Consider the following 25,318-nt stretch of genomic DNA (forward strand, 5'->3'; position numbering starts at 1 on the left):
TACATTCGTAAGTCCAGTTAGGAGACACATGAAGGGATAAGTCTGCTCATTTTTCTGGTTCATCAGGGAACCGTCAGATCTTAGCTGTCACTAGCCACTGGTATATAATGCAATGATGTGGTCACACAAATGACTGTAATTGCCCCTTTCCCTTTAAGTCACCACATAGCTGTGCTTCACAATCTAGGATTTCATTTTTGAGAAGTTAAGTCTCTCATCTTTAGGCACAAAATGTGAACCAAGAATAAGCCAATGCAGGGATGTCTGACTCAGAGTGCAAATAGCCTGAAACAAAAGGTCTCAGAGCAGAAGGAACTGATCCCATTAATCTCAATGGGATAGCTCTGAAGCCCAAAGACAACCGTTCACAAGTCCATGTTAGCTATTTCACTACTAGTTGTGTTATCAGAAACATCAAGCTATTGGGTTTATCCATTATTGTTGATGCAGTGACACATTGATACAGAGTGCAGTGGGGCAGCTAGCTGTTTTCAAGGGTTGCTGGGGAGAAAGTCAATCCTCACCACTGAATTTAAACTGGTCTCTCTCTCCCCCCTCCCCCACCCAATGGGGAGGGAAAGAGGAGATGCCACTACGCCCTAGTACCAATGTCACCCTCCTCATGTTTTTGAACATCTGCATCTATCCCCCACACATCTGCCAAAACCCCAGCTTCTCTTCCGGGGTGACCTCTCTGATGGAGGTATGTGACTGCAATACCAACATTTGCAGTATATTGGGAATCTAAGAGCACTATAAAATAAATGGATCTGAATATCAAAACACCACAAATTATTATTTGTATTATGGTAGTGCCTAGAAACCCCAACCTAGACTAGGGTCCCATCATATTAGGTTTTGGCCACTCACACATAAATTCCTACCCCAAAGTGCTCACAATCTAAATAGACAAGGCAGACAATGGGTTGGAGAAATAAATGTGCTGCCCATTTTACAGATGGGAAACAGAGGCAGAGAGAGACTAAATTTTCCAAAGTGCTCAGCAGCTGCAGCTGGTGCCAGATTTTAAAGAAAGCTCAGCTCCCATTAGGCACATGAAGTGCCCAGAAGTGCCCGTTGTTCTCAGTGGGAATTAGCGAACAACTTACAGCATTTGAGGAGACTTTCAAAAGCACAAATGGCTGTTAGGTGCCCCTCTCCCACTGATGGCCAATGGGAGTTGAGCAAATAGTTGCCATTTGCGCCTTACGCTCCCTCTTTGCCAAGCTTCAGAGAAATTAGCCAATACACCTTTTTAGTTAATGTAATAGTTCTTTTGAAAAATACATCCCTTATTAGACCCCAGGTCATACAGACAATCAGTAGCAGAGATGGAATTTGAACCCACTGTTCCCAAGTACTAAACCAGTACCTACTTACAAGACCAGCCTTCCCTAGAGAGTGAACTGCTTGTATTTGAGTTCCTTAAAACTTCCCTTTTTGAGTTTAATGAGTTCTGCACCTGAAGTCCCAGTTGGCTGTAGCACCAGGGACTTTGCTGTAGGTTTTAGGTCCATCTTGCCATAGAGTAACAAGAGGCCTTGTTTATACTGTGTTCAGGAGTGCAGCACTCAGCCTGCACATTGCAGGAGGAGTACAGGAGGGAAGGACTCTGGCTGATAGCAGCCTTCAGTGAGAGGGACAGTAGATCAGGTGTCACAGAAGGAGCAAAGAGCACCCTAATTGTGTCTACCTTAGGAGTTCAGTATGGAAAAAATAATGCTTCAAGTGACAGTGGATGGGGAACAGCAGACTGTCTCTGAGCAGGAAGAGTGTCCCTCCCATTACATTTCTGAAGATGAACAGGAATGGGGCTTTTTAACACTTCTGCTCTGACAGTGGCAACAGACGAAGGGCAGGGAGGAGGAAGTGCTATGTGCTATGTGTATCCAGGGCCCCTAACACAGAGAATTGCATGAGGCTAAAATCATTAATGTCTATTATGCACGCTGGTATTACCATGAAGAGCAGGTGCCACAGAAAAGCCTATCAATAAAATCCATTCCATTTTGTTGTGTTTGCTTAAGTGCAAGGGGTTTTGTTTATTGCTATTTTCAATTGGTCAATTAGTTTTAGTTCTTTTTTGTTGCTTATGTTAAATAATAAGATTGATTTTTAGGTTGTTCTCTCCCCTTTTCATGAACTACTGCTCTACTGATCCCTGGCACTGAAGAGATATTTGCTAACCCCACTGCTACAGCAGAGTTATAGAAGCTTACCAGGACACCGGGAAGAACGATTAGGTCTCTCAATGGTCCAATTATGCTTCTAGGATCAAATACCCTGACATGAAATGCACGGGGATTAAGCTCACTCATAAGAAAAGATGAGCTGGGAGGGGATGGATCAGATAGCCAAACATTAGCTTGGATATACCTAGACTCCATGGAACCAGTGGTTTGTATCCCAGTAGGTTCAGTTCAGCTCTTCACACTTCCAAGATAAATGAAATAAAGTAGAGTGTGGCTTTCATTGATGAGACCTTAAAAACAGAGCTGTCTGCTCTAGGTGGATGTTCAAGATCCCCCAATACTTTTAAACTATGTCTAGACTGGAAATTGAATGACAAAACTTTTGTCTTTCAGAAGTGTTAACCGCCGCTCCCCCCAGTAGACAAAAGCTTTGCTGTGACAAGTGCCAGTGTGAACGGCGCATTGTTGGCAGGAGCGCTCTCCTGCTGACAACGCAAACGCCACTCATTGGGGGTGGAAGTTTTTTGTCAGCAGGAGAGCCGACAAACAGCGGCTACATGGCGCGACTTTTAGTGGCACGGCTGTGGCAACACACCCAAGTTGCTAAAAGCTGTGTAGTGTAGACGTAGCCTTAGTTAGGCCCAGTGTCCTTGGCCAAAATATCTCCCTCCCCTACACTGTTGTTCAGTTTGCATTGCATTGTTTATCCTTCTGCTGCTACTCTTCTCTCAAAAGGTGTCTGCCTTAAGTGATTTAAAATGTCTGTACAGTGCTTTGAGATTGCATTGCTGCAGCTGTGCCAATGTAATGCTTCTAGTGTAGACTAGCCGTAAGATACAATGCCAGTCATACTGTATGGAAATCCTAGCACATGTTGTGCCTATTGTGCTCACTGTACTGTCCTAAAGAGCTGTGAATTCTAGGGTTAACTTTTTAAGTGGTAGGTGTGTCCAACTAACGCAAGTCAGATGCCTGTATCCTGATACACTTGTTTGAAGACGGATCCCTCAAAGGCTGAAGGATTAGACATTTAACTCAATGTAACATGTTAGGTAAAGTATTTTAATACTGCATTGTTCAAGATTTGGATGTCAAAGAGCTAGCCGGGGAAGGAAGTTGCTATGATACTATATCCATCTAGAAGCCAATCTGTGTAGATCCAAGGACATATAGCACTAGAAAGTTACCCAAACTAAATTTAAAAAACAGAAGTTTTATACTTCTCTAAAGCCATGACTCTAGAGCCTTTGGGGGACACGTAAAAAGAATAATCCTTTTGTTGTGCCTTCCATGTTTTCTGTACCTTTTTGTACAAAAATAAACTCTTCTATCTAGGAAGTGAAGATTGCAAAATCAAAATGATAAAATATTTGTATTATTTAACTGTATCATGGTCATTGGAAGGGGAGGTAGGGCGCCAGTGTTCCTGGGAGGGACAGTTATTGACAGGACACCAACAGGAATAGGGAAGTTAGCCTGAAGCAACTATGCCATATGACCAGAGCAGTTCGCAGGGTTTAATAAAGTTCCACTTGTTCAACTTAGATTGCATTCCCCTTCACTCTTTGTGAATGAAACAGTAACTATTTAATCAGCCAACTGTGACTAACATTTCAACACAGGGTCTTCTTTAGAGCCTAAAAAGTGTCCTTTCCTTTGAAGAGGAAGAGCCTCATTGATACCAGAGTTTCAGGACTTGGACAAAAGCCAACCCTCATGCAATCTGTAACATCAGCTGATATCCATTATTCATCTCATAGAAATAAACAATTACCAGTTTAAAATGATCAGTTATAACTCACAATATTGTAACAAAAATCTAACTAAACCATAACAATTGAATAAGACACATCATTAAATACAATTTCTGATCAACTATCAGCATAATTAATCAAATAATATCTGTAAATGTGAAAAGTACGTAGGCTCTGATCCTGCAAGCACTTAGGCCTTGTCTACACTAGAACACTGTACTGCTTTAACAATACCAATACAGTTAAAGGGGTACAATCCCCTCTAGTGTGGATCCAGTTATATTGGTAGAAAGAGCTATTCACTTATGAGAAGAGAAATAACTATACCGGTATAAGTCACCTTTGTATCTGTCTAACTGTGTCCACACTAGGACTTTCACCAATACAAGTATTTTGATAATTAACAAAAAAAGTCACACTGCTAACCAAAATAGTTATACCAGTACAACTCTTAAAGTGTAGACCAGGCCTTAGGCCCTGTCCACATGATAAGAAGGGTGTTTCCCCCCCCACTGAATTTATCTTAACACAGTTGCAAATGCCCCTTAACACCAACATAGGCTTGAGTGTTAATGCTACAAAACAACCAGCTAACATGATTGTAAAGATATCAAACTGTTTCTACACAGGTGTTGCAGCGGTGTTTCCAATTCTGTTTAACTAATTTGATTAAGCTAAACTGATTGAAAAAACACCTTTTTCATCATATAGGCACACCCTACGGAGCTTAACCTTAAAACTGAGAAAGCCGGACAGGAGAGAGATAGGGAACCACAATGGGATAAAACAGATGGGGTCTGGAATGAGGAGTGGCAGACAGAGCACAGTGGGAGTAGTAGTTCTAGGCAGTGAAACGGCAATATAAAATATGGTTGAGCACTGGAGAAGAAATGGACTGGACAGTGCATCAGTCCTGCAGCTTTCTTTAAGGAACATAGAGATTAGTAAGAAACGGGGGGAGTCACACCACTGATTGAAGCCAATGGTTCTTGGGTCAGAAAGTGTGGTAAGAGGGAACCATTAAGAACAGGTCAGGGAGCATTTCTCAGGTCAGCAGGAGAGAAGGGTGAAGATGCAATCCTGAGGTCATAACGCATAAGGGACAGTGGGTGGGAGAAGGTAAGGAAACAGTGTTGCAGTTAGGAGATGTGGCTGGGTCATTTTATGTATTCCCAAACCTGGTCTCTCCTCTTTTATTAAAGACATAGGAAGCAATGTGTGAATCAAATCCAGACTGAGCACTCACCACTTTGCTAATCAGGCTCTAATCAGGGACCATGGCCGCATTGCGCTAGGCACTGTACACACATATAACACAGTCCCTGTCTCCAGGAGTTTACAATTTAAGTACTTATTATAATTACCAGCCTGTTAAATTATTATTATTGGAGTTTATTTAGTGAAAAAATACAACCAACGAATCTATTTGGCAGAAAACACTGACAAACATTACTGGGTCTTCATATATAATATAAACATTTTACTTACCCCCAGTAACAATGATATTTGCTTTTCCACAGTATGTGAAGGCATTAACTCCTCTTGGGACAGAAAACTCCCTGACAGGTCTGTAATGATTAACAAGTCATTTGATCAGGTGGGAAATTTTGGTCAAAGTAGAATCTATAGCAATTCCAGTCTGTTTTCCTGAAGACTTAATACTCTGTGGGGGTTGGCAAGGGCTGTTTTATCCAGACACACAGGTTGAACTGATGGCACAAAAATCAGTATGGATGGGAAGGAGGGACTATCTGTGCTGGACACTCTTGGCCAAAACAGACAGATAGTATTATACCATGTTTAACTGGTTATTTTCACAATACTAAAGTATTTCTATATATAACATAGGCAGTACCTTATTAAAAGAAAATTGATTCATACAGTTGTTTAAATTCAGTAACTAGCATTAGCAATAAAACTGGACCAGGTTAGCTTTTCAGCTGAAATAGCATGGTTTCTTATCTTGAATAGCTGAAGCAATATAAGCCTGTAGCAAAGGTACCTCATTCCCCTGCAATAGCACCCTAAATTGCAGCCATAGTCAAACTAATTTTTTATATACTTGTAAAACCATTGGAGACTATAGGTCCCAGGAAACATGCTTCATCTTGATCAAGCATATTCCAGTCAAATTCAAGATGGAGTACTGAATTTTACAACTAGTGGCTCTTTCTATATTAGAAACTAGGATAGCAGTGACAGCCTCAATTTTACACAAATCAAGTGCAGCCTCTCTAGTGCTGCTTTGATACAACTGGTTTATGGGCTATGTTGCTTGTATTACATGCTTGGTAATAACATGCGAAGATTCCATGTTTCCAAAACTAAACTAGCTCTTTATTAAGAGAACTTTTTAGAGGTAATGCAACTGTAGTTAGCATTCCAGCCATGTACACACAGACTGACTTCATTGTGTCTCCTCCAAACTCCTCCCTCCAAATTCCAGGCAGATTGCTACAGTCTGAATGTTTTCTTAAAAACCTGAATCCAACAAATACCTATGTAAGGTGTGGAAATGAATGGCAGGAAATACTGGTTATTGCCAGTATGCCCAGAGTGTACATAGGTCAACGTGTAGGGCCCTATCAAATTCATGGCCATGAAAAACGCGTCACGGACCGAGAAATCTAGTCTCCCCCCATGAAATCTGGTCTTTTGTGTGCTTTTACCCTATACTACCCAGATTTCATGGAGGAGACCAGCATTTCTCAAATTGGACCCAAAAGGGAGTTGCAGGGGGTCACAAGGTTATTTTAGGGAGGTCATGGTATTGCCACCCTTACTTCTGTGCTGCCTTCAGATCTAGGCAGCTGGAGAGCAGCGGCTGTTGACTGGGCACCCAGCTCTGATGGCAGCGCCCCCCATCAGCACCGCAGAAGTGAGGGTGGCAATACCATACTGTATGCAGCACAAGAGGTTTTGGGAGATATATTTTGGGTGACTGGTTGGTTTTTGGTAATAGAAAGGAAGAATGTATTTCTTTGCATGAGGCAACTTCCTATAAAAATGGTTAAGCCAAACAGCCAAGAGAGTCTTTTTTCAGTACAGTTTAGGTAGTGTCACCGATAACACAGGAGCAGACAAGAGTCTGGGTGTGGTAGTAAACTCTAAATCCCTAATGCAGCAATAAGCTCTGAGCAGTCAGATTACATGCGACTATGTGGAACTCACTACAGCAGGGGTCGGCAACGTTCGGCACGCAGCTCGCCAGGGCAAGCACCCTGGCGGGCCGGGCCAGTTTATTTACCTGCTGACGTGGCAGGTTCGGCCGATCGCGGCCCCCACTGGCCGTGGTTCGCTGTCCCGGACCAATGGGGGCCGGGGGAAGCCGCGGCCAGCACATCCCTCGGCCCGCGCCGCTTCCCGCCGCCCCCATTGGCCCGGGAAGGTGAACCGCGGTGAGTGGGGGCCGCGATCGGCCGAACCTGCCGCGTCAGCAGGTAAATAAACTGGCCCGGCCCACCAGGGTGCTTACCCTGGCGAGCCGCGTGCCGAACGTTGCCGACCCCTGCACTACAGGATTAAAAGAATCTGAATGCTTGGTTATGGAGTAAAATAGCAAACAACTCCTTATGTGAGCGCCAAGTAGTTTATTTTAGGATTTTGCCATTTCTTTTTTAATTCTTAAAATGGAGAGTTCTTTTTATATAATCCTTACTTGATTCTTCAAGGAGTGATTCCAACCTTCTCCTACAGCAATGAGGATGGCCTGCAACAGGAAGGCTGGTAACATTCACTCCAGATATGAGTCCAGACCTATCCCACATCCTTGCAACCAGACACCCTCTCTGATCCCTGCCACACATTCCCCTTCTTAGCCTCTTTGTAAAGAAAGAAGACAATCCCTTTCCAGGCATTAGCCACCTAGAAACTGCACAGTTCCGTAAGGATTAGGATAACTAAAAACTACACTGATCACCAAGCTTTCTTCCCAAACCAAACAGCAACAGTGGTTCCATAGTTAATTGGGATAGTCATTTTGTTTGCATCATGTAATTAAATGTTTGAGCCACAATCACTTATACAGAATGGTCATTTAATATATTTCTATTTTTAGGGTTACAAATTTCATTTTAACATTTGTGTATTCTGCAAATGTCTAAATATAATTTCATCTAGCTCCTGTCTGAAGCTCCTTAGGGAAATGTACTTCTTCCAACAACTGGAGACACATGTACAATAAATGTTTAATGAAAAAAAAAAAAAAAAAACCCCTAGGAACCTTTGCATTTAAATGATATATAACACAGTATACAGTGGTGGTGCATGCACTTCCCACTATATTTTTGACACTTTCTCTCTCCCCCTCCTCATCTTTCTTGGGATTGTTTTCAACTTTCTAAAACTCTAAACACCTTCAAATAGCATTTCCAGGCTCTGCTAGTGACCCAGTGAGTGACCTTGGTCGATTTTACTTTCTCTCATCTACAAAAAATACACAGAATACCCATAAAACCAGAAGTTATGGGCTTGATGCAGGAATTACTGGGAATATGGCCTGTGTTATGCAATGGGTGACTCTATATGATCATAATTCTCGCTTCTGCCCTTAAAATTCTACCTGACAAAGAGGCTGTGAGCGGATCTAATGTTTAGAGATCCTTGAATGAAAAGCATTATTTATAGTTTCTACTCATGTCAAATTTAGTATTATTTCATTTCTTAATTTTGTCATAACTCACTTTCCCCAAAATCACAGTCTGATATAAATCTAAGTAACAGAGTCAATTTAACCATGGCTTTTATAGCGTCATTAGTGATGTTCTTTAATAAGTTCAATTACATGTTAAACACCACTACCAAAAATATTTAATCCTTATCTATTTTTCATATATTCATATATGCATTTTCATCATGAGCAAATGAATTCATGTGCAATATATTTGAATTTATGTAGAAAAGTAGGAAAGCAATGTGCATTATTCTTCAAAATAAGTTATTACAGCAGTTCAGATAAAATCATCCAGTTGTTTTGTTTGCTTGGTAAATCTGCCTACTGATGAAAACCCAAAGCAAACAGACCTTGCTAACAAAATTTATTTTTAAAGGTTATGTGAGAGAAAATAACATATGGACAGTCCTTGGCATTTAAAAGTTAATGAGCAAAAACCAATATACTTTTATGAGGGCTCATTCTGTAGAGCTTTGCATGACTAATTCCAATTATGTCTTAGTTTTAATTAGACATCTTTTACAAAAGTCATAGCTACTGTAATTGTAGAATTTTGAAATGTACTAATCTCCCATGTGGCTCTTTCAATGAAGAATTTATGTTCCACTATGACATGCATGGCTCTACTTACAAGTTGTCCTCTAGTCTCTTTAAGTCATCCAAAACGAACGAATGAACACTGTCTAAGGAGCAGGATCCAAAACAATTCAGGGCAGAGATAAACTTAACCTTCACAACCCAGTCATCATGGAGTTTTCGTTTAATACTGGGGAGAAAAAGTAGGTGGTTATTGTATAATATATGTGTGTGTGAGATAATATTAAGGACTTCCAGGTTGTCATTAAAAGTGCAAACAATGAACACTTGCAATTCATAGCAAGAGAGGTGAGATACCTTAGATCAGTGGTGGGCAACCTGTGGCCCGCGGGCACATGCGGCCTGTCAGGGTAATCCCATTGGCCGGGAACAGCGAACCGTGGCCATTGGGAGCTGCAAGCAGCCGTGCCAATGTAAACAAATTGTCTCACGGCCCACCTGTGGATTACCCTGATGGGCTGCGTGCAGCCTGCAGGCCGCAGGTTGCCCACCACTGCCTGAGATCCACCAGCTCCAAAGCCACAGGCATTGAATACTGGACATAATGACATATTTCTTTAATATGGAGACAGAGTAGGGCCTGCGACACACAACTAAATAGTTCTGATTCCATCTAATAGAGGACAATAGTTACACCAGGGTAAAACTGGACTAAAGCAGTGGTGAACTGGGCTCATTGGTTCTTAATCTGTAGCAGCTCTGTGTGCAGATCTCCCATTGAAAACAATGGAGTTGCCGTCACACAACAGCTAGAAAATCAGGCTCATTGTTTTAAAAGCTATTTTCATTCTTATGTTAGGCAAGGTCCATTTTTAAGCACTTTTAGAAGCACAGATCATAGAGAACCAGAGTTTAATTATTTGATGAAAACTGCTAAAGTGATAGTATTTTACTACAAACAACTTACTTCTTGAATTTCCTGGAGTCCAGGATCTGCAATTGTGATTTCTTTTTGGCTTTTGATTGCTTTAGTCCAAAGTCATCGCTGGTCACTGTAAAAAGGTTGACATGACCCCCATCATCTCCCATTAGGATGTCATCCTTAGCTAGCTGATCTCCTAAATTCACCGTACAAACACAGAGCAGACAATGTTCCATTGGTTTGATGATAAAGCAATTATCCTGTGAAATACAGTAAAGAGTTTATTTGATACTGCACATGAGCCCAAAAGCAACTGAGCATAGTCTCTACCATGCTCATCCATTTATATCAACATCTAATTCTTGTCTCAGGGTTTTCAAAATCTTCCATTTCAGCTGTTTTGTGATACCATAGACTCATGCAGCTGGTAAATCAATGGGAGTTTTGCTATGGACTTCACCGGAGCTTGGATTTCACCCTGAGTATTAAAGATATTTTGTTGTGTTTGGGTTAGGAAATATTAACAATAAATATAACAGGAGAATTCATCATGCTAAATGGTGTGCCAGTATATTGTGAATTAGGATCTTGTTTGTTTAAAAACTTCTTGTTTCTTTGTGCAGGAAAAATGTGGACTGGTATAGTATTAGAAATCAAGTGACAGGGACCAACAGAAGTGGGAGACATGCTGGCAGCCTGTTAGATTTGGGGCAGGTTCTGTAGTGGGATTTTGAATCATCTGGATTCTACTGTTCATTGACTTTATTGCCTCACTTCCTTTTGTATTCAATAGAATATGTACTTGCTATGCCTACCGTCTGTGAGCGTGAGAGAGCAAAATGCAGCTGGCTTCCATTCAGAGCTATGTTGTTAAAACAATACAACACTTAGGACATAACTGACCATTGTGGGTTTGTTCACATCATAGGACTTGAGAACTGATACTTTTGAGATAATTTCTTATACCTTTTTGAAGGCAATTTCTTGATTTGACACCCATACTCAAGATGTGTAGGACTTTAATAGTTCATTCCATGGTTTTGTCACTATAGAAAGGTCGTGTAGATATTGACCAAGGTAATTTGCATCATAGAATTATAGACTATTAGGGTTGGAGGAGACCTCAGGAGGTCATCTAGTCCAATCCCCTGCTCAAAGCAGGACCAACACCAACTAAGTACATATCTGAGTTCTGATACATTAGTTGGTGCATTCAATTCTCGAACTTCTTTTACTATCTCAGAGCTAGGACTCATTCCATCTTTGTTTATTCTCTGTCCCAAAAACTTGATTTGGGTTAGGCAGAAAACACACTTTTCGTTATTTAGCTTCAGTCTGAACTGATTGATTAGGTTAGAACTTTGTTGAGGGCTCTGTTGTGTTCTTCCATCGAAGACCCATATATCAAAATATTGTTCATTACAACTACAGATTTTTCCAAAGACACATGGGAGAACTGTAAAGGAACACAAATGGAGTTGTAGTTTTCATAAACAATAATGAAAGCTGTTAGTGTGTGATCCTTTGATAACATACATTCTGAATGCAAAGCTTTTGTCTTTGTAGGTTGTTTCTGTGATGAACTGGCCCATGCAATTCAGAATACCTCCAGAGCTAGTCAGAGCTGTGTCAGGTGACTTCAGCTCTAGGAGAGGTTGAAGATGATTGTAAGTCCCTTCTGAGATGACTGTGATGTCTGCTCCTGAGTCAATTTTAAAGTCTATAAGCTTTCCATGAATATTCAGTTTCACTCTCCAGGCAGGCTTTGTGTCATCACATGTGATAGATCCATAAACAATGGCTCTTAATTGTCTGTTATATAAGTCAACTCCCTGACTGCTCTGATGAAGCAAACTGCAAAATGACCATATTTTGTCCATTTATTACACCTTGCACCTCCAGTGAAACATACATTTGTTGGGCTATGAATTTTTCCACATCTTGTGCAAGCAGACTGAAAGGCTTTGGAATTTGACTGGAATTTTACCATCTTAGGCTGGGAGTTTCTGGTTTTTCAAGTTGCTCCTGCCTTTTGTTCTGCTGTTTGACCAGTTCAGACTGCTTTGCTATCTGTACAACTGTGGATAGGGTTTGGTCTGTTTTTAATGGTAGCTGCTGTTAAAGATTTTTATCTTTTAGCCCAATAACCAGCCTGTTTCTGATATTTTCATGTTTTGCAAATCCAAGATCACAGTTGTCAGCCAATGGATACAGAACATTTATAAAACATTCAACACAGCTCCCTGGTTCTTGGATTCTCTGGTGAAAACATGCTCTTTCATAAACCACATTTCTCTGAGGTATAAAGTGTCCATCAAACATATCCAGAACTCTTTCATAGTCATCTTTGTGATGGTCTTCAATAAAGTCAAAGGATTTAAAGAAATACTCCTCCTGCTTCCCCATAGCATAAATTAAAGAAGATACCTGAAACTTCCAGTTTCCTATGGAGCTTTGTAGCAATTCAAAATCTTGCAAAATACTGCTTTCTGTGTATCCATTGTGAAGGTTTGTCAAAGCTGAAGTTCTCTGGGGGCACTGAAGAGTGGCATGTTGATGAGATCCTGCAGCCTTTATTGCTTTTTCTTTCTGTTTGCAACTTTTGTTGCTCTTCCTTCTGTCTGCAATCTTTGTTGTTCCTTCCTTTTTTTTTTGCAACCTTTGTTGCTGTTTTCCTTCTGTTTCTTGTTCTCTCCTAGCACTAATCACACTGCTGAATCATATCACGTACTTCTTGTACATAGTAAGCTGCAGGGCTGCAACTAGCAGGTAAGGATTCTGTATCAGATACAGACTGACTACAGACCATGAGGAAGAGGATGAGTAGTGGGGAGGCTGATAGGAGTTGTAGTCCCCTGCTTAATAGATCCATCACACTATCGAGCTACTCCAAAAGAAGGCTGCATTAAACTTCTTTTGAAGACTTTTACACTAGTCCTGAAGCCTCAAACATTTCACTTGTTGCAGAGGGAAGGCCATTTTATTTATTTATTTACTAACTCTTCTGCAGGAACTCATTGTCACTCAATAGAATTCACCGTACCAGACAGTTGGAACAGGGCTATATGATGTGAACACAGAGGATTCTTGAGTGTGTTAGGTTTTCTTTAACCTTTGCATGATCCAAAACAATACCTGGCAGCTGCCTTGTGATTTATAATCCCAGACGACAACAGTCCTTTCAGTTACAGCAACAATCCGTTTGAGCTGAGTAAGATAATCACATCCAGTAACCCAGGAACTATCCTGATGAAAGAAAAGGGATGGTTGAAAGATTTAGTCCATGAGTAGGGCTCCTAAGTGCTAGGATAATACAAATAATCATAGGATATGGACCTTTTATTTTAAGTTTCTTGTATATTTGATTTCATGAAAGTGAAGAATTTACAACTTATACATTTGTTAGAACCAGAGTCAGTAGACGCTGTGTAATGTAGTTTTGCCAATGCACTTCTGTTTGACCTATTGTTACATTTCTGGGCTAGACATTGTAGATTGTGCCATGGCTTGGTGATGAGAGCCAGTGACCATTATGGACTAGGTTAATAGGATCAAATTTGTTTTTATCTGGGGGCAAATCCAGCCTCCCCTTTTGGCGCTGCAGAGGTCCCACTGGTGGTGGAACCAGTGCAATTCTATTTTGCAGTAGGAGAGGAAAGATGGGGGTGTGCACCCCTTAAGTGTTGTGGATCCTAGATGTGCAGGGACTCCTTGCATAATAGCACAGAGGGTGCCAGTAAGGGTGATCTATGGGCATGTGAGGCCACACAACGGGGCCACATTACAAGGGCAAAGGGCTACTTTGAAAACTGAGCTAAAGTAGTTTTAATGGAACACTTCCAGAGCTGTCCCACAGGCTCGGGTGGGAGATGCCCACCTCAGGCTGAATACTTAGGGTAGGTGCTGGGCTGTGAATGTGAGCCTTAATGTAGGATTTGAACTTAGGTTTCTGGAGGTAAAAGGATAAGTCACTAATCCTTCAACCCACTATGCAACCTTGACCTCTACATGCCCCAAATTCACATATTATCAGGGTTAAATCATCCCATTCTATCTACAGGCAGGATCTCAGATGAGTGATAGAAATGAAGAACTTTCCTTGCTACAGAGCAGAAATATAAGTCTGCTGAGTTCTAAATTCCTGTTAGTGCATTAGGAGAGATCTATCCCACCTGTTTAAGCAAATGAGATTCCCAAAGGAAGTGTCAGTTTGGCCCAAGTAGAGGAGCCACTGTTAGCTCAAAGTACCATAAATTTCTGTTGTACTAGCATGGCTTTTAGTGTATAAAAGATGTTTCACCTCTTGCATGAAATCTATATAAATATACAAAAGCCTCTTTATATGTGAATCCTGTAGCTAGACGGATATACAGTATATCTTTCCATCTCCATCAACACATCAAGCAAGACTACTATTGTATAGGTCCCAGTGCAAACAACAACACTTGAAAAACATCAGGTCAGATTCTTGGCTGATGTTATTCAGGATAGTTCCCACTGGCTTTAAAGGGTGCTCTGCTGATTTATGCTAGCTGAGAACCTGGCCTATAACATGGATTTGGGACAACCTCTAGAAAATGTTAATTGCATTGGAAGTGTTTGATAGGCAGCTGCTGGTACTGCTGGGACTTATGTTTCTGAGGAAACTGTCCCTACCCAGGAAGTGACTCTAGGAAGAAGATGCATAAGATCAGCACCAAGAGTGCTGTGAGAGCTGCTGCTTCTGATTCAACCTTCAGACTTTGTGGATGGGGAATATTTTTCCTTCAACCTGCCTAGCAAATATCAGCTCTCTCTCCCCTCTGTGTGTGTGTGTGTACGCATTTCTGAGCGTTACTGATGGTGTACTCTACTGTAGGTAGCTGGGAAATGTTGGTGTTTCACAGGTTTTAATTATTGTTTGATAATTTTCACAGAAGGTCTTGTTACCCAAGAATAGTGTGTATATGTGGGGTCATTGTAGGCATTTGTAATAAATAATAACAGCTCATATACAGCTCTTTTCATCAGCAGATATCAAAGTACTTTACCAAGGAGATATCATCCCCATTTTACAGATGAGGAAACTGAGGCAGCGGGAGGAGAAGTGACTTGCCCAAGGTCACCCAGCAGACCAGTGGCAGAGCTGGGAATAGAACTCAGAGCTCCTGCATCTTGGTCCAGTGCCCTAGGTTGCTAATATGTTAACAGGTAAGGAAAGGGTCTACTTTATGTTTAGGTTTGTTATTCAATATTTATAGTACTGGGGCTGGACTGCTGCGACAAGATAAAGGGTTAACAGGCTGTCAGATGCCTGCTCAAGGCAGAGTATAAAAGGAAGGGAAAGCTGAATCAAAGAAGAACTAAGAAGAAAGTTCCCCTCATGGCTGGTTAGAGTAGGGAAAGCCTCTGGGAATTATTGATCAATATTTTTCAGTTGATTTCTTTTCATGTTGCAGTTGTTGTGTGGGCAATAAAAAAAGTCCCAAAGAAAGGGTCTTAAGAGACTAATGCCTGAAGCTTTATTTCCCTTCCCTGGCTAGTGAAAATGCTGACTAGCTTACAGTTGCATTTTAGCATGCCTAGGAAAAGTAAAAGAAAGAACATTCTATATAACTACAGGCTTGTCTACACCTAAAACGCTGCAGAGGTGCACCTGTGTTGCTGTTGCACATAAGTTAATACACTACCTGTGCATACAGGAGGGGATTCTCCAGTTGGTGTCGGTAATCCACCTCTCTGAGAGGCAGTAGTTAGGTCGACAGGAGAATTCTCATGATTTGAATAGTTCCAACTAGGCATTACTGGATTACTTCTAGTCAATTCTCTCCCTCCTGTGAGAAATTCTGTTCATTTACACCCATGGGCAGTGTGTATAAGAGGGTTGGGGAGGCTTAGCATCCCCCCAAAACAGTGGCCCTGCAAGGGGAAAAATTCTGTATGCGGCCCTGGCTCATCTCCCTTTGGAGGTGTGCCGGCCCACCGCCTTTGGAGCACTGCCACCAGAAGCTCCTTAGAAATGTAGGGGGCCACCGGCACCAGTGCTGTGACCCTGCACACGCTCCGCCTGTGCTCTGCCCTGAGGCCCCACTCCTGCTCGGCCTCTTCACCCCAGTGGCAGAAAGGAGTGAGGAGTGGATGGGACAGGGCCTTGGGGGAAGAGGAAGAGCGGGGGTGGGAAAAGGCAGAGTGAGGGTGGGACCTCAGGGAGAAGGGCCATGGTCCAGCCACTGCTGGCCCCCCTTTCTAGGGAGCTTCCAGCGCTTGCGTAAGCCTCCTCAAACAAAAGAGTCGAGTGCCAACTACATTTACATCCTCTTGGGACACTCAATCTCTAGGTGATTGGACCTTCCTAACTCAGTCAGGGGATGGACCTTCCTAATTCAATCAGGGGAGGAGAAACCTGGTGTTTCAGAAGATAAATTACCGCATTCCACTGCCCGGTGGAAGGAGAATTCTTATAATACTAAAGACAAAAGAGGTGGAAACAAATGTTTTCTCCTCCATGTACACATCCTTGCTGGGGTGGAATTTTCAAAAGCATATAAGTGACTTAGGTGCACAAGCTCCAAAATTAATGGAATGTGTGCTCCTAAATCACTTAAATTAGAATGGTAAGAATTTTTGGCAGTCAGAAGTCATCACCTCCTGTAGCTAAAATATTTTATATACCACTGAAACTCTCTCCCTGCCTCCCCTTTTTATGAAAAAACTATAACATCTTTGGTGACACAAAAAGATAAAAAAACAGGTACAAATGTCTATACCACTGGCTCAAAAATGGATATTTAGACTGACACAAAGTGTGGAGGTTATTTTTTCCAGAGCATGAAGTTTTAGTTTTAACAGATATTACTCACTCCAGTACCCAAGAGAAAAATATTTTTAGCTCTGGTTCCCACTCTATAGTGCATTCATATGGATTTCAGACTCCTTTCCACCTGCTGATGTCAGGTAGCTCATAATACAATTTTGTATTTGTTTTACAATCACAAGCAGCTGGGGCGTGCACCTTATGTAGAGTAAGAATGAGAAATATAATAAATTATGAGTGATTTGTATTCAGTGGAGTTGAAATAGGAATTGTTAGTATCCTCTTAGATCTATGTATTCATTTTTACTTCCGACTGAATGTAATCTTGGCTGTCTTTAACATTCAGAGTTAGACCATTTATTAAGAAAAAAGAGAGGTGATGTTGTATGGGAATGTATTAGACTTTTCTGTGGATTTTTGTGGTTTTATGTAATGTGGAGGTTTTCTTTACAAAGCATATAATCTATGCACCCTTTGTCTGCTGGTAAGAGCAAGAGCCAGAGGTTATGAATGCTTTCACTTTTGTTAAATCACTGCTCACTTTATGTTGGAATTCAGAAATTTAAAAAGTATTTGGTAAATCAGAGGAGATATAATTCTCTTCCCACATATTTTGTGCAATTTAAAAGGAAATTATCGCTATGTTACTCAGACTTGCACATAGGAACTTCAAAAAGATGATACTGCTTTGCATTTTTTATTTGCAGATCTCAGTTCCTTACAAAGGTGAGTATCATTAACATAACACCATTTTACAGATGGCTGGTATAGGTGCAGAGAGCTTATATGATTTTCCCAAGTTCACACAGCAAGTAGCAGAGCTGGAGATAGAACACAGGTCTTCTAATTCCTCCTCTACTGCCCTGCTGCCTGACAAGGCAGATAAAACTCACTGCTTGAGTGTTGCTTAGAAAAGACCTTAAAAACCAAAGTGCTGTCTGTCTGTGTAGACACTAAGGATATATCTACACCATAATAAAAAACACGGCACCAATTCTCAGAATCTGGATCAGCTGACTCAAGCTTGCACTCTGGGGCTATAAAAGTGCAGTGTAGACATTTGAGCTTGGACTGGAGCCCAGGCTCTGAGATCCAACCCCCCTTACAGAGTCTCAGAGCCCTGGCTCCAGCCTGAGTGCAAACATCTAAACTGCAATTTTATAGCCCAAGTACCTAAGGCCTGCAAGCTCAAGTCAGCTGACCTGGACCAGTCACATCTATGTCATGCCGTGGGTCTTTTATTGAGTATAGACATACCCTAAGCTTCCAGGGCAATATGGGCAGCGAGAGGGTTATGCCCAACAAGCAGCAGCTTGTATCCGTATGTCATTATAAATAAAAGATGGGATAGAAATGACAGTGACAAACAGATATTCTTTCCTGACCAGACCTTTCAATCAAACATATCCAGCCCTCTTTTTTGTTGCATATGGAGGTACCCAGCCTCACCATTGCAAAAGGTTGAAAAGCATGTGCTAGATCTGAACAAGGATCAAGTAATCTGATTGCAAAGGAAGTGCAATCAGACAAGAAGCAGAGGATGGTGCTCCTGCACTTGGAAGGCAAGAAGAGTTTTCCCTTATAAAATGATTTGTCACCCTGAATTATGCCAGCAGCTGTTAGACGTTTCAAATGCATTCCGAATCTAAGAAGAGTAAACTACTGCAATGTTGTGTGTCTGCTTCTCAGAGGCAAAAAAGGCAAAGCATCAGTTTCAGATTTCATTGACTGCTTGAAAAATTTATCCAGGGCCTTTGTCTTTGTCTAAAAGAAAGGCTGACTGAGCTGCTGCTGTTGGCTGCAGCTCCTGCCTTAAACTCAGGCAAGTCAGTGGCAGCCAGTTATGGTGGGGAGCTCAGCTAAGCTAAAGCCAGGGAGGAAGTCTAATGATCTGATTTTACAGAGGCCAGTTTGAGAAGGATGAGAATTGGGAAGATGCTAGAGGAAGGGACTCTCTTGTGATAACGGCCAACCACCAATTCATTGGATATTTCAAGCATTGTGCAAGTTGTGCAGGTCGTATCAAGGGAACAAATCTTTTTGTCCCTGGAGTATGTCAGAAGGTAGCCATGGTTTCAGCCAGGACAGTGGTTATTTTTGCAGAATTGTCTGTAACACACCACACCTAAGGCCACAAAGCATGATTATGTAATAGGCAGATACAGGGTCCATGGTTAATAACTAGACCAAAACTGACAGATGTGACAGCTGGGATCAAGTGCTTTTTGCTCAAGAACAGAAGAAACAACTGGCCCATAAACTTGGGGTTACATAAATTAGCTGGGACCCCAATTGTACTGACTTACAAAAGCAGATCAGTGTTGTTGTAGCCGTGTTGGTCCCACTATATTAGAGAGACAAGATGGAGGAGATAATATTTGTTATTGGACCAACTTCTGTTGGTGAGAGGCAAGTTTTTGAAGTTACACAGAACTCTTCTTGTCTGTCTCACCAACAGAAGTTGGTCCAATAAAAGATATTACGTCACCCACCTTGTATCTCTAAGAGCAGGGCAGCCACATGTGAGTCTCTGGTTTGCTCTTTAGAGTTTAGGGTTGAAACCCATGCTGAGAGGGCATTTAGAGGTTCTGCATAATTATGTAGGTGGAAAGAATCAAAGGATTAAGCTGAGAAGTACAGAATAGCTGAGTGTATAATCAGGGCTGGCTCCAGGGTTTTGGCCGCCCCAAGCAGCCAAACAAACAAACAAAAAGCCGCGATTGCAATCTGCGGCGGCAATTTGGCAGGAGGTCCTTCGCTCCGAGCAGGAGTGAGGGACCATCTGCCGAATTGCCGCCGAACAGCTGGACGTGCTGTCCCTCTCCGGAGTGGCCGCCCCAAGCACCTGCTTGGTAAGCTGGTGCCTGGAGCCAGCCCTGTGTATAATGGAGAGGCATGTTGAGTGGTGGTGCAGCTAATGCTTTATGAGCAACACCATACATAGGAGGCAATATTTCCCATGGACAGTACTCTGCTTCTAGTAATTGGGTAGTGGTACAGTTACTCTAGAAGAGGTGCATGATCCTTGGGTGATATACTGCCTTCTGTTTACTTCTATCTGAGGGGTCACACCCTCTTGATTTGGGAAGTGACTATTAGAGCTGAAAAGTTGGAATGTAGTCCTACCATCAGGTGTAAACTCAGTGTATTGTTTGCTTCACTGTTGGAAAGAACAGGGGACCATTTTAATGAAGCAAAACAACCCTGTCATTTCCGAAAGGGAGACCACTACAATTTTGCAAGGCAAAAATCTATGCTTTGTGGAGTCAGGTGGTGGACAAGCAGTTAAAATAATTGCAAGGGAAGAGAATCATCTCCAGTGCTATTCAGTAAGGGAAAGTAATGGTATGTGCAGCTATGGTGTGGGTGCATGTGGGGGAGGGTGACAGATTTGGATTAAATAGAAACTATCACATTCAGCTCCTGCACACTCAAAATCCAGACCACAAATAAAAGAATTTCATGTTTTTTCTTGAAGATTTTCTTCCCCAAGTATAGAGGTAGCACGTTCTGAGGTTGCCCTCTCTCTCTATGGTTTTTAGAAGGCACCTACCACTTTCGCATCTAACTCTGAAGGCAGAGGAGAGTTGACATTACAGAACAAGAGAGCAGTATTAGATTCACTTTTTTCTAGGTCTCAGTAGTGATCATGGTGGGGAGAGAGGAAAATGGTTTATGCAAAGGCAGTGGATAGAGAAGACAGTTTAAACCCAATCTGATTAGATAGCTTTCTTCCCTCCTTCACTGCTATTTGTTTTAAAGCAGAGAAAAGATAAGTGAAAGTTATATAGCTTGTTAATTCCTACTTAAAACATAATACTTACAACTAAACAGTATATGTGCAAAACCCTATGGAGTTCCAGAAATCTGAAGAGTTGCACTACATATACACTGTTGGAAGCCAATTCTATTGCAACATTGCCTTAAAGTTTGTAAATAGATCATTTAAAACAAATATCTTACTACTATAAAATAAATAAGTTAGAAAGCCAGAAAAAATCATATCTATCATTAAAAAAAAATCTTCCAGAAACAGGAATTGGAAGTCTTGTTCTAAAAATCTTACAGCTGAATTCTGCTCCAATTTAAACCTGTGAAGACCTATGGTCAGTAGAGTTATTTCAGACTTACACTGGCACAAATAAGCAGAATTTAGAACTTGTACTGTCAGAAAATCTGGAAATACTCATTTAAACTACCAACACCTGCCACATTGAATTTAGGAGTAGTTAGACTTTCAAACTGCATCCTGAGTATTGACTTAAACTGTGTGAATTTTCCAACACTTAACATTTTATTCTCCCCACTAGAGTAAGGAAGGAAAAGTTTAGCTCCATTTTGATTAGACTATTCCAATCTCTCAGTGTAACTCTCTCAATTTTTTCCTCCTCCCTAAGATGCAGAACCACCAACTAGCCGCGGAATATAGGTTTCAGCACTAAACTCTAACCAGCAAACTAGATACTCTCAAAATAGAACTTGGCAGCAGTTAGTCCCTAGGCAAATGCTATAAGGAATATGCATCCATGCGTTGCTATGTAGACTTACCTTAATGCTCTGCAGCACCTCAGTGAAACCCTTCTGCGTCAGAATGGCTATGACTATTAATCCCCTCAAGGATTAGCAGTGAAACGGGACCCAGTTATGAGGCCCCAGGATCCTTTTCCCCCAGTTAGGCAGAGAACAAAACTATTTGCAACCAGACTTAAGTCGCTGTAATTATACAGTACGGGGGAAGGCCTGCAAGGAGTCGATACTAAGTAATACAGGCAGGGCTTTGTTGAATACAGTACAATATGGGCAACAGTCCAGCCATTTTATTATATAAGCCAAGATGTTTATCAGAGGACTGAGCATTACTTAGATGGCATTTTCACTAACAAGGAGAAAGACACTTGCACAGTTGATAAATTTGAGAGCCTTTTAAAAGCAGTAGGTTTGAAGGTTAAGTGTGTGTGTGTGTGTGTGTGTGTGTGATGGTATTTTTGAAGGGTTGAGGGAATATGAAAGTTCAGGACACAGAGTAATACATAGGCCATATCCTTCACAAGAGGAAGAGGATTTGGAATTAATAGTCTTGTTTGAGCGAGCAAGCAAGCAAACACACACACACGAGTATAAATTTATCCTTTAGTAAAAAATTGTTATACTAAAAGCTCATCGTGATTATTCGTAATGAACTATAATGATCTTATATTGATGTAGCACCTGACATTCCTGAAGACTCCAATGAGTGTCACAAGAACTAGTTTATATCTAATTATACATTCACACAAAACAGCCTGTGTACATCTCCAACAATCATTTAATGGTCCACTGCAATGCAAACAGTTCTCGGTGGGAGGAAGAAGGCAGATAGGGAGAAAACTGGTGTACAGTCCCCACTACAACAGAGGGGAATTTTGACCAAGGACACCAACCAAGACATAGTTTCTTCTATAAGATTATCCTGTTTTGAAGAGATAAGCCATTACTGACTGACAGACTAAAAAAAAAAGTATCGGGAAAATTCAATCATAACACACACCACCTGCTATTTGTGTATATACCAACAGATTGCAAGATAACAAAACAATCTGAACTCCAAATATGTCCCTTATTGCCTTAAAATGTTATTTATATGCAGATTTATTTTTGCATAATGCAACAGCAAAAAATGGATACAAAGATGTGTGCTGCATCAGTTTATTAAAAATTGTCAGTCATGAAGAAATTCAGCATGGAGAAATGCACAGGAACAAGTGGGCACTGGAAAGAGCAGTGAAAGAACGATTTTTCTTTTTCTTTTTTTAATACATATGAGTTGAGGATTCACATTTTAAAAGCGTCTTTGCCAAATTCATCTTTCATAACTCCACTGAAATTACACCAGGGGATCATGAATATTAAGGCCAGAAGGTACCATTATACTGTAGGTGGAAAGCCAGAGAGAGAGAGAGAGAGAGAGAGAGATGGGTTCCTTCCATGAAATAGCCACGGCCAACCTCATGGAGGTATATGCAAGAACAAAAAAGCATCAGCACTGCCAATAAAGATAAACAGGAACATACAGTGCTGTACACTTTGAAAGGTGATAAGATCCAAAATGAAAGCCCCTGATATAGTGGCGGATTAATAATTTTGCCGCCCCTAGGCCGGGCAATAATTGCCGCCCCGGCCCCGCCCCGACTCTGCCCTTTCCCCGCCCCTATTCCAACCCCTTCCCCAAATTCCCCACCCCAACTCCACCCCCTCCCTTCCCCTATTGGATCCCTTCCCCAGATCCCCGCCCCCAGCCCCGCCTCTTCCCCAGCGCGCGGCGTTCCCCCTCTTCCCCCCTCCCTCCCTGCCCCGTGAAACAGCTGTTTCGCGGCGCAAGCGCTGGGAGGGGAGAGAAACAGGACGCGGTGGCATGCTTGCTGAGGAGGCGGAGGTTGAGCTGGAGCAGGGGGGCGGTGCGCGGAGGGGAGCTTCCGCCCCTGCAAATTTGCCGCCCAAGGCCTGGGCCTTGTCGGCCTAGGCAATAATATGGCGCTGCCCTGACACATGAAACATAACACAGCCAACATAAGTCCTAGTAAAAGGCCTAGGATTTGTGAGTGCTCAGAAACTAGCAGTACCAAGCCCTGAAGAAGGCTTCAGCATGTTAACAGATTAGCCTTACATACTGACAAGTGTCATGCAGGTAAACCTCTTGGCAGCAGAGATAATCTATAGCTATGTGGCAGGAATCTGTGGAATTCCTGCGGAACTGTTAAAAAGCGTTGGACCAGCTATTCTTTTGTGGAGGAGAACAGAGTCAATCCTGTCCGACTGGCAAAAAAGGCATTATTTTACTGCTCTGGAAATGTAAAGACAGCAAACAAGAGTGTGGCATTACTCTATCTGTCCCAGAGAACGTTTTTTGCTTTGGTTTTGTTGGCCCAGGTTGTTGATATTTTAAGGACCAAGAGAAGACCACAACAAACTGTCTTCACTCCCAGTCATACCATGACAGAGCAAATATTCACAACTCTTCATCAGCTTCACTGTTAAAAATCTGTGCCTTGTTTCTAATTTCAATTTGTCTGGCTTCAGCTTCCAGCCATTCTTCTTGTTATGCCTTTCTCTGCTAGATTAGAGGCCTTTAGTAACCAGTATTTTCTCCCAGGGAGGTACATATACACTGTAATCAAATCACCTCTCAATCTTCATTTTGGGAAGCTAAACATATTTATTTCTTTTGGTCTTTCACTATAAGGCATTTTCTCTAATCCTCAAATAATTTGTGGCTCTTTTCTGCGCCCTCTTCAATTTTTCAACATCTTTTTAAAAATATGAACACCAGAACGGCATGCAGTATTCTAGTACTGGTCTTACCAACACTGTATACAGAAATAAATTCATCTCCCTACTCCTACTCCCCGCCCCTCCCGTTCACACATCTAAGGATCACATTAGCCCTTTTTGCCACAGCATCGCACTGGGAGCTCATGTTCAGTTGCTTGTTCACTATGACCCCTAACTCCTTTTCAGAGTCACTGCTTTCCAGGATGCCGTCCCCCATTGGGACGAGACGTATAACTAGACTGCAGTCTTTGGGACTAGACGTATAACTTTGTATTTGGCTATATTAAAATGCATTTTGTTTGAATGGGCCCAGCTTACCAAGCAACCCAGATTGCTCTGTATGACTGCCCTGTCCTCATCACTATTTACCACTCCACCAATCTTTGTGTCATCCACAGCTTTTATCACCAGTGAATTTATATCTACTTCAGGATTACTGATGAAAAAGTTGACTAGCATCAGGCCTAGTACAGATCCCTGTGGAATCCCACTAGAAACACCCCCATTCACTGATGATTCCAATTTACAACTACTTTGAGACATGTCCATTAGCCAGGTCCTAAGCCATTTAACATGCATTTTATTGCTGTTGTACAGTGCTAAGGTTTAAACCAGCATGTTGGGCAGTACTAAGTCAAATGCCATACACAAGTCAAGATATATTACATTTATGTAGTTATCTTTATCAACCAAACTTGTAATCTCATCAAAGAATGAAATCAGGTTTGTTTGTCCATAAAACCATAAAGCAAAATAGGAAAGGATCTACTGACAACTCAGGTTCTTCTTAACTATCTGGTATTTGGAAAGGTTCAGATTGTACAAGTATTCCAGGAGACTTGGCTTTTAGTCCTGGATCTGCCACACAGTTGCTGTGTTATATTGGTCAAACTCACACCCTCCCTGTGCCTTGACTTTCCTGTCTTTTAAATGGGACCATTCCTTTCCTATCATGGTTTCATGAATCTCAGTTTTTTAAAATGCTATGAGAACTTAGACTGGAAGGAGCATAAGATGTTATTCTGCAATACAATGGCAAGAGCACTGCTGCTGAGAATTATCTATCAGCAGATGGAGAGTTCAGAGAGATTTTCTCACTTAATTTGGCATCCAGCCTCACTTCATTTTCATAAAAGATAC

At 41.6% G+C, this 25,318-nt stretch overlaps 1 protein-coding gene across 11 annotated transcripts in view; it reads right to left on the reverse strand.

The window, feature by feature from the left end:
• The window catches only part of WDR64 (WD repeat domain 64), a 151,884-nt gene that overhangs the window by 87,264 nt on the left and 39,302 nt on the right, over positions 1–25,318 (reverse strand). For 10 of the 11 annotated variants that reach the window (XM_026649661.1, XM_026649651.1, XM_026649656.1 and 7 more), the window contains 4 exons: positions 13,213–13,323; positions 10,123–10,337; positions 9,250–9,384; positions 5,435–5,514 (listed from right to left, as the gene is read on the reverse strand). In XM_026649661.1, the coding sequence (XP_026505446.1) occupies positions 5,435–5,514; positions 9,250–9,384; positions 10,123–10,337; positions 13,213–13,323 (541 nt within the window). Of the gene's footprint in view, positions 1–5,434; positions 5,515–9,249; positions 9,385–10,122; positions 10,338–13,212; positions 13,324–25,318 lie in introns of those variants that run through there. The other variant, XM_026649662.1, reaches the window with a different exon arrangement.

The sequence above is a fragment of the Terrapene carolina genome, unplaced genomic scaffold, assembly GCF_002925995.2.
Source record: "Terrapene carolina triunguis isolate 2854851 unplaced genomic scaffold, T_m_triunguis-2.0 Scaffold85, whole genome shotgun sequence".
NCBI classification, from domain to species: domain Eukaryota; kingdom Metazoa; phylum Chordata; order Testudines; family Emydidae; genus Terrapene; species Terrapene triunguis.